The following is a 10,171-nucleotide window of genomic DNA, read 5'->3' as shown; positions in this document are numbered from 1 at the left end:
TATATATATATATATATATACCATCTTCAAATTACTATTTCATTATCAATGCCTCATCCAAATTAAATCCCATATTAAAATAACAGATAAATTAAACACCAAATTTGACTTCTACAAATTCAGAACATCAATCCCCTTCTAGAATGAGCACGGTGAGTTGTATATTGAGCAAGTTGAGTTGTACATTAAATGGAAGGAAATTAAGCCCCACAGAAAAAAAATTGATAGAATCCCTTCTGCCTAACACGACAAAATCCCCCTTGACCAAACCTGCCAGTGCACACGAAACAACAACTGTCTCATTCCAGGACCACAACCAAGGTGGACCACACCCACTGCCAATCAACACTAATATTGGCTCAAAAGTGCAATATTCGACAGATGTTGGACAAAAAACAAGTTGCGGATGTGGACAGATGTTGGACAAAAAACAGGTTGGGGATGGGGTTTCGACCAAATGCTTCCAACACAACAAAAAAATTCAAAAAACAACTATTAAAGGCTTCCATTTCAGTCAATCAACAAAACCCACAAAGAAATTTCGGAAAATACCTTCGTCGAAACCAGATTTTTCCGATTCAAAATGTTATAGTTTGTATGAACGGTTTAGACACAAAAGGCGGAGGCACTCCCCCTCAAGCTGGAACTGCTTGGACCACACAAGTTAATTAAATAAAACTTCAACGCCGGTCGAAAACTCGTTGGTAACTTGAACAACCATTTGATCGGTTCTCGCCGAAAAACACCAAGGCCAGTCGGATGCAACGATCACTTGATCGGTTCTCGCCAGAGAATCCAAGGCTGGTCGGATACATCGATCTTGGGATTGGTTCTCGCCGAAAAACACCAAGGCCGGTCGGATGCAACGATCACTTGATCGGTTCTCGCCGGAGAATCCAAGGCCGGTCGGATACATCAATCACAAACAACAAACAAACAACAAATTTTCACATGATTAACCAACAAGATTAGCCGGAAAACAGACACCGGAAAAATAAAAAACTTTGCCGGAGCTTCGCTAGACATACGCCGGAACTTTGTCGGGGCTTCAAAACTGGCCGGAAACACACAGAACAGGCTGGCAATACCTAAAAACCAGAAGAAAAACACTGAAAAACAGAACAGAAACAGTCACTGGAGGCTCGCCGGACCATTGCCGGAGTATCGCCGGAGCTCGCCGGAACTTGCCGGAGAAGACAGAACACTCCGGCCACTTCAAAAACAGCAACTACAGAATCAATAGAGGGCCACACAGTAACGTTTCAACACCAAAAGCATCAAATCGTCGGAATATTTTTTTTTCCCGATGGCCGCTGCAACTTTTCTGGCCACCACAGAACACTCCGGCCGCTTCAAACAAGACAGAAAACCACCGCAGAACCATCCGGCCAGCATCACAGAACATCAAAAACAAACAAAATATATATATATTTTTTTCTCACCGGAAGGAGTTCCGGTCACCATAAAACAAGAACAAAACAGCTCTACGGAACTCTTTGGAGCTCTTTGAAGGTACTGCCCGTGTGGGTTAGCCCACACGGGCAGTGCTGCCACCAAGAAGAAAACTAAACTACCCAAGAATCGAAACAAGCTCTGATACCATGTTATAGTTTGTATGAACGGTTTAGACACAAAAAGCGGAGGCTATTATATTATTCAACTTATGTTAACCTAATACAAGCATCCTATTATATAGGATTAGGGAAATATCAAAACTATAACATGGTATCAGAGCTTGTTTCGATTCTTGGGTAGTTTAATTTTCTTCTTGGTGGCAGCACTGCCCGTGTGGGCTAACCCACACGGGCAGTACCTTCAAAGAGCTCCAAAGAGTTCCGTAGAGCTGTTTTGTTCTTGTTTTATGGTGACCGGAACTCCTTCCGGTGAGAAAAAAATATATATATATATTTTGTTTGTTTTTGATGTTCTGTGATGCTGGCCGGATGGTTCTGCGGTGGTTTTCTATCTTGTTTGAAGCGGCCGGAGTGTTCTGTGGTGGCCGGAAAAGTTGCAGCGGCCATCGGGAAAAAAAAATATTCCGACGATTTGATGCTTTTGGTGTTGAAACGTTACTGTGTGGCCCTCTATTGATTCTGTAGTTGCTGTTTTTGAAGTGGCCGGAGTGTTCTGTCTTCTCCGGCAAGTTCCGGCGAGCTCCGGCAATACTCCGGCAATGGTCCGGCGAGCCTCCAGTGACTGTTTCTGTTCTGTTTTTCAGTGTTTTTCTTCTGTTTTTAGGTATTGCCAGCCTGTTCTGTGTGTTTCCGGCCAGTTTTGAAGCCCCGACGAAGTTCCGGCGTATGTCCAGCGAAGCTCCGGCAAAGTTTTTTGTTTTTCCAATATTTGTTTTTCGGCGAATCTTGTTGGTTAATCATGTGAAAATTTGTTGTTTGTTTGTTGTTTGTGATTGATGTATCCGACCGGCCTTGGATTCTCCGGCGAGAACCGATCAAGTGATCGATGCATCCGACCGGCCTTGGTGTTTTTCGGCGAGAACCAATCCCAAGATCGATGTATCCGACCAGCCTTGGATTCTCCGGCGAGAACCGATCAAGTGATCGTTGCATCCGACCGGCCTTGGTGTTTTTCGGCGAGAACCGATCAAATGGTTGTTCAAGTTACCAACGAGTTTTCGACCGGCGTTGAAGTTTTATTTAATTAACTTGTGTGGTCCAAGCAGTTCCAGCTTGAGGGGGAATGTTAGAATATGTTTTCTAGTTGTTTTTCGTTTGCTTGTATATTCCAAGCTGGATTCATATGATGTATATGCTCCAGCTTGAGGGGGAGTGTTAGAAGAATTAGGGTTTGAGTCATTAGGGTTTTGGGGGTATTTTAGTCTCTATGGTATTTCCCTAATCCTATATAATAGGATGCTTGTATTAGGTTAACATAAGTTGAATAATATAATAGCCTCCGCCTTTTGTGTCTAAAACGTTCATACAAACTATAACAGTGAGAAAGCAAGCTTGGATCTACGGACTTGTTTTCTTAAATTCCTATTTGAGTGGATCTCTGTTACCGCCTTTCTCCATGTCTCTAGCTATTCAGATTTTTGTTCTCTTTTTTCTCGTTCTTGATTTGCATGGTGTTTTCTCTCATATACTTTCTAGGTATTTAGGTTGCGCCCCTTGTGATCTTAATAAATTTCCTTTTACTCATTAAAAAACAAAAGAAGAAAGAGGAAGACGTGTGAAAGCCTTGGAAGTTGGATGTATTCAATTTTAATAGTTGTCTTTTTCCTCCTGCTGATTCCATTCATAGCTCATTTTATGAAAAATCACACAGAACTTATCAAATGATAGAGATCCTTTTTAACAAGTTTTTGCTACTATTCTTCTTTTCCTTACAAGTTACAGGGCCAGTTTAACTGTATAACATATTGTTCTGGAAGTTTGATTGAAATTTACTACACTGGTTCTTCTGTTTATTGCTTTAAGTGGGCTGGGCAGACCCTTTTAACCAGACAAACAAGCCATGAGCAGTTTAAAAACTTGATGATTCCAATTGTTTGCCCCTCACTCTTGTGAGGTCCTTTTTAGATGCATCTAGAAGTTCAGTTAGTAATGAGTGTTTTTCCCACCTAAACTAAGGACTTGCTGACCTAGTCCCTTTCAAAGACAAGGCCTTCCTTAGAGTACTTTCAGCATTATAATATATATTTTTCCTAGATTAAACTAAAGACTTATGCTTCTGTTCGTTCTTGATTTCAGATGAGGAGAGAGGGTACCTCCTAAGGTAGAGAGGATACCTTCTAAGGTGGAGGCAAGGGAGGTTGGGGAAATTTTGATTAGTGCTCTAGTTGGAATTATCAAAAATAAGTAAGGAACGGATTAATATAATGGATATTATTAATTTTTTTCCCTTTACTTTTAAGCCTCAAGGGAGAACAAACAAATCTAACAATTAAGGAATCTCATGAAAGTATCATGAGTAGTCTAAAAATATAAGTGAAAGATATGGGAGATTAGTCGAAGTTTTTTTTGGACTCAAGGTTTTTAACGCACTTGGAATTTTGCTTGCCTCAGTGATAAACTATAAAGGAAGGTTTACAATGTATCTGTTTGATGACTCAAGGAGTGGCATATTGTGGACTAATGAAAGATGCATGTAATATTTGCTATTCTATGTATTTATTTAATGGTAAGCTATACATGCATCTAGTGAGCCTTGAGCTAAAACTCGTTGGTTGTGTGCTCCTAGTAAGATTATCTTTATTCTTTTTGACTTTGGTTCTCAATATTGATTCACTCTACTATAACTAATGTTTAGGAAAACAATATGAGAGGAATTACCCGTCTGTCCCCAATAGAGTATTGGGCTTCCCTTTTTGTCTGTCCCAAATTGGTTTCAGATTAATGAAGCCTAACCCTGCAGCATGAACCTGTCTTTAAGATCCTACCCTGTCCCATGTATCTAACCATTATGACAATATTTGTTTTATAACATTTACAAAGAAAGGGAAAGGAATGGGATTTATGGTGTTTATGGAAGGAAAATGAATTACAGAAGTTTGAGAACCGGGAGAAGATGTTGGAGGAGATTAAATCCTTATTCTTCAAAACTTTGTATCTGTAGGTAGCTGCTTATGTGGCTCCTTTGACGATTAGTTATAGTGTTTTCTCCTTATTCTTTTTGCTACTTCTAGTTAGGTGTTTCCTTTTGTATGCTTCCTGTGTACTTAAGGGTGTTGTACACTTTTAATGATATTTACTGATAAAAAAAATGTACAAATAAAAGAAATTGAGTCTGTCATATCAGAGAAACCAATAACTATGGCCTATTTGTATATTAAAAATTTAATGACAATATTTGCCATCAAGCTTTCGATTCTCTTAAGACAATCTGTCATTATTTTATTCATTGGTAACTTTGTATGTGATATCACCAATATTTGTTGTTAACTGATACATTTAGATGTGTATGCTCATCAAGTATTGTCCCAGTTGTAGATTTCAAATGACTAATACACTTGGTCATGACCTGAGCGAGGCCAGGCAGCATGTGTAACAGAGTGGCATGATCCTGGTCTGGTCTGGTTTAGCCTGTTCTCTCGTCTGAAGTTAATGGCCTCAGCCTGGACTATACAAGAGTTTGTGGGGGCATATAACAGGCCACTGAATGTGAAGATTTAAATATTATCAAGTGATTAAAAATTATGTTTAAGCTATCTTAATTTAGTTATAAAAGTTGTTAAGTTACACAATATTAAAATGGATATGATTTTCAGATATATTGAAGTTGTGAAATGTTATATCAGCTAGGCAACATGGTCTTAAATTTCTACGGTCTAGACCTTTTTGAATATCACATGGTCCTAAAAACCTTGCCAACATTTTATTCTGTTCCTTCCCAAAGAGTCTTTCAGCTGAACTTTAGCGATTAGAAAGTCTCAACTACATGTGATAAGTTGGTAAAAAAGTTGTTATATCACATACAGACTATGTTTTTCTAACTATCTGTTAGGTCAATCTGAATTAGTTAATTGAGTGTTGGAAACTTAAACATAAGGTGGATGGGTTGAGGATAAGGCCATCCAATTTTTGTCATTTAGCTAATTGCCCTTTTATAGTCTCATGTCAATTAACAAGTTGTTAAGTAAGTTTTAAGTTCTTTTCCTGGGGGATTTTTTAGGTTCATATATGCGTGAAGTCTTTACAGTGGAAAATTCATTTATTCTTTGCTGTCCTTTCTTTTTAATGTACATGTTGCATGTGAAGGGTAAATCTTGTGGTTTTGTTACGCAATTTAACATGGTAATCTATTATCATGGAATAACTTTTAATGCATGATAAGTTTGTTGATGCGATGCATATATCAAATATGTCACTAACTGAGTTTATTCCTTAATGTTTATGTGTTTGTGTGATTTAGATTTCTTCCTGATTGTGTTGTATTTTGTTTTTCTTTTTTTATAAGGATTGTGTTGTATTTTAGTTTTTTTTCTTGGCGCTCTACTAATTTTTACTATTTGTCAGAAAATGTCGTTTCTGTACTTATATGGGTTGCAATACTTTCTGTTGGGTTTTGCAGGCATTTGTTCTCAAATACATTCTTTTCTTTTCGGATGAATTAGGTAAAGTTGCACCAGGCATAGCACAGAATTTGGGTTCAAGGAGATTGTCTAACAGTCCATGTTTTGCATCAAATAATTTTGCTTCTCTTACTGAAGATGAAAAAGCAAGGTGATTAATTCTTGAATGGTAAAGTGTACACATCATGTCTTAGTCTAGGTACAGACACTGTGTTAAACTATACATTGGTAGTTCAATTGCTTCATAATTCATGCAAGAAGGACCTTAGACCCTTAGAAAAGTTAGAATGCTTAAATTCATTTTGTATCATTCGTGTCTTTGGTGCAGGGTTCAATTGCATGTTGATTGTGAGTGTGCATGCTATTTGAGCTCTCTCATATTCATAATTAAATCACATGGTCCTTTTTGTCTAGGCTATAAATTGACTTTCCCACAATCTTCATTCAATTTTCATTCAATTGAATCTCTTAGATATATGCTTTCTCTGTTTTACATGTTTGTTTGTGATTTATGAGATTTTTTTATTTCATTTATCTTTTGTGATGCTTTTGAGATAATGATATTAAGAAATCATGGTATTCTATGATTCTTACGGAACTTATTCTGTTTGAAAGTTCTTGTCTGCTGGACACTTGAGGACATATACTGGTGCTCACCTCTGTCCAACAGTCATTTTGAGACTTAGAAAAGAATTCACCTTACATTCACCAAGAAAATGTATGGCGTTGCAATTTTCTTGTTCCATTTTCTGTCGAGAAACTTATACGTAGCAATTAATTATTAGGAAATCGGGTCTGGACCCTTTTGTGCTTTTTTGTATTTTGACTTTAAATCCCTTGGAAGAGTATTTTGGCGGAATAAGGTTCACTCTCATCAATTGCTTTAGGGAAGATCCTCACTATGGATAATCTAGGAGGCAGCATATCATAGTGGTAGATTGGTGTTGCATGTGCCAAAAGAGTGGGAATCTGTTGACCACCTTTTACTCCACGGTGAGATTGCTAGTTCTTTATGGAGTACTATTTTAAGTCTTTTTTTGTTTAGACTGGGTCATGCCTAGACGAGTGGTAGACCACTTTGCCTGTTGGAGAGGGTAGTTTGATGCAACAATGTGGAAGATGGTTCTGCCTTCTTTTAATGTGGTGTATCTGGAGAGAGAAAAATGATTGAAGTTTTGAACACGCAAGAAGATAATGGTGGATTTAAAAGCCTTTTTCTTCAATACCCTTTACCAATGGACAATTGCCCATGATTGTTTTCATATTTCTAGCTTTCATGATTTTCTTGATCTTTGTTGTGTTTTTGGTTAAGTATTTCTCTTGTCTACTTCATGTATACTTGGGTTGCACTCTTGCCCTTTTTAATGAATTTCGATTACTTATATAAAAAAAAGAAGCAATTTTGACTTTAATACCCTACTTTGTAATTTGATAGATTTGAGTCCTAAATTTTGATCCATTCTAAATTCGAGATCTTTGTCAAACATCCTGTCTAATATATAATAGAAATGACTATGAAAATCCAATTATGCTTCTCACATAATATATATATAAAAAGAAAAGGGGGGGGGGGGTGCCGAGGTTCACCTACCCCAGCCATGACGGTGTTTGTGGGTGGTTGGGTCGTTTCACAAGGCCCACCCAATCAGATGAGTGGCTCATGGTCAACCTAAACAAAGGGGTGGCTCGTGGCTACCCCCTAATAGAGGAACGGCTTGCGCCCTTTTTTTGGTTTTTTTAATTAAAAAAAAAAAAAAAACAAAACAAAAAAAAACAAAATTTTATCTAGAGAGGCATTGCTGTTTTTTTCACAATCTTGTCTGTTATCTATTTAATGAAAAGGTTGATGGAGGTTTCGAATTTAGAATTAGCCTAAACTCATATCTCAAATATATCAAATTAAAAACTGGGGTTTTAATTTTTAAATTCAAAATGGACAAAAGCACAACAAGGTCTTTGACTTAATTTCCCTTTATTATGTTATTGTACTATTAATGGATCTTTTGCATGCAGAGAGAACACTCGAAACAAAGATAGATTTATATGTTTAATATTTCAACTGTGGGCATGCCTGATACTTTGTGTTAATGTTGGGACCTGAAACCTCTAGGTTGTTTCCCCTTCCCCTTCTAAAAGTCATCGATGATATTTAGTTTTAGGGGGTTCTAAATGTCTTATAAGTTTTGCACTTTTTGCTTCCCTTCTTTAAATTGCTTGATAATATAAATTTGGAATCTTTGGCTTTTTCTTCAATTTGTTTCTTACTTTCTTCTTTGATGCAGTAAGGAGAAATTAGATCAAAAGTAGATCTGAAATAAGCCAGCCAATGATGCCATCTTTCAAGAAAACTGATGCTTACAAAGGTTTTAAGAAGAAATTCCAGCACAAGACTATAGTAAAGAGAAGAAGATAAGATTGAAGTTGGAACAATAAAAGATCAATTTCTAGGCTCCAAAGAATCCAAGAATTCATATCTGAAATTTCATAAATTAGAGAAGAAAAGGCTGTCTACAATTATTCAAAAGAGGCTATTTATAATAGCCTTTAGTAACCCTAGAATCCTAGCCCTTCATCTTTTATAGATTAAATAAATCTTAACCATTCAACTAAATTAAAAGCCACATGCTAGTCACATGCCTTTTTTAAAATACTAAAAACACAATAATATAGAGCATTACATAATAATAAAAGTTTGGTCTTGAAATATCTGATGGACTGGATAAATAGACTAGGTGGGTTTCTTTGCTTTGGGCTTAGATGCCCCTGTATCATTCTTTAACATCTTGGAAATTGTTTTGGCTGAATGGTTGTTGATGTTCGTTCTAAGATTCTAAAATCTTCTCTACATTACATTTTTATATGCAACCTCCTGTTTATAGAATATGTTTTTATTTTTCATTTTTGCATGTGATCTTTGTAGCATAATGTAAACCTTGGTTTCAGTCGAACCTCCTATTACATGAATTACTGAAGTGTTTGAAGCTACAGATAAAATTGAGGTTCAATGATAGATTATACATCTATCTTCAATGTTTTTGTAATTTGTAGGTTTACTCCACATTGATAAAACATATTTGAATATTCTCAAGTAAACAAAGGTTAGCCTGACGTTGTGGCTTGTAATCTTTCCATGCCCTCGGTTAATTAACTCTTTATTATTGTGAATTGGGGACAATATCCATTATTTATTACTTTGATCCCGTGGTACTATCTGGAAAGTAATGTTGTTTTGTGTTGGGAGACTTTGATGGTTGTCTTAATGTTGTTTCATGTTGTACAATTTCATGTTTATTTCATTACTGATTAGTTTATTAATGTTATTCATGGAACATAGTTTTTGAAATCTATGTTTAATTTTTTAACAGAGCCCTGGTTAGAAGTATGGGTGAGATATTGTTTTTATGCGGAGATAATAAAAGGATTGTGGTTGCAACTTTGAGTGTCATAAGCCACAATGTTGAGGGGTATGAAGACAGTTTGAAGGAAGAGGTAACTTGAATTTGTGCTGTTACTGATTCCAGTCGTGCAACATTTAGTTGGACACTGGGTTGAATTCAATGTCCAACCTTGTCATTGCTTTCTCTTTGCTGTAGAACTCTTTTCGCATTTTTTTTTAATCTGTATATTGGCTTATTTCACAGGTCATGGCAAAAGCACTTGAAGGTCTGTCGATTGAATCAGCCTCTGATTTGCAGAAAATTCTAAGAGTTGACACATACACATTGCAAGCAAGTGCATTTCAGAGGCTTGAAGAAATGATTCCTGTTTTCCGAAGTCGTATGGGCGCGATGCTATTTCTTATTTCTGCCTTACTTTCTCGAGGACTGGTATGCTTGTCTGCCTGGAGCTTTTCTTTTAAAGTGAAAATCTACTGATGTGTCATGTCCACACCAATTATATTTAATGTCTACTGATGTGTCATGTCTGTTATTGTGCCATGTCCACACCAATAATATTTCAAAATGTGTCCTCTAAAAAAAATAAAAAAATAAAATTATGGACACGAAAACAAAATATATATATATAAGGGGTGGTCGAACCACCCTCAAGCTTTTGAGGGTGGTTCAGGGCCACCCCCAATTTCGGCCAAAGGGGTTGGTTCAACCATCCCATTTGGCCAATGTGGTATGACAACACCCC

At 36.8% G+C, this 10,171-nt stretch overlaps 1 protein-coding gene across 1 annotated transcript in view; it reads left to right on the top strand.

Moving 5' to 3' along the window:
- LOC132184409 (uncharacterized) overlaps positions 1-10,171 on the top strand; it is an 18,296-nt gene that overhangs the window by 5,794 nt on the left and 2,331 nt on the right. Inside the window, exons 3-5 of the mRNA XM_059598034.1 lie at positions 6,031-6,182; positions 9,397-9,520; positions 9,673-9,858. Coding sequence (XP_059454017.1) covers positions 6,031-6,182; positions 9,397-9,520; positions 9,673-9,858 — 462 coding nt within the window. The remainder of the gene's footprint in view (positions 1-6,030; positions 6,183-9,396; positions 9,521-9,672; positions 9,859-10,171) is intronic.

The sequence above is a fragment of the Corylus avellana genome, chromosome ca6 (genome assembly GCF_901000735.1).
Source record: "Corylus avellana chromosome ca6, CavTom2PMs-1.0".
Classification (NCBI taxonomy): Eukaryota; Viridiplantae; Streptophyta; class Magnoliopsida; order Fagales; family Betulaceae; genus Corylus; species Corylus avellana.
The sequence above is the reverse complement of the archived record's forward strand: the minus strand, read 5'-3'. Positions and strand labels throughout refer to the sequence as shown.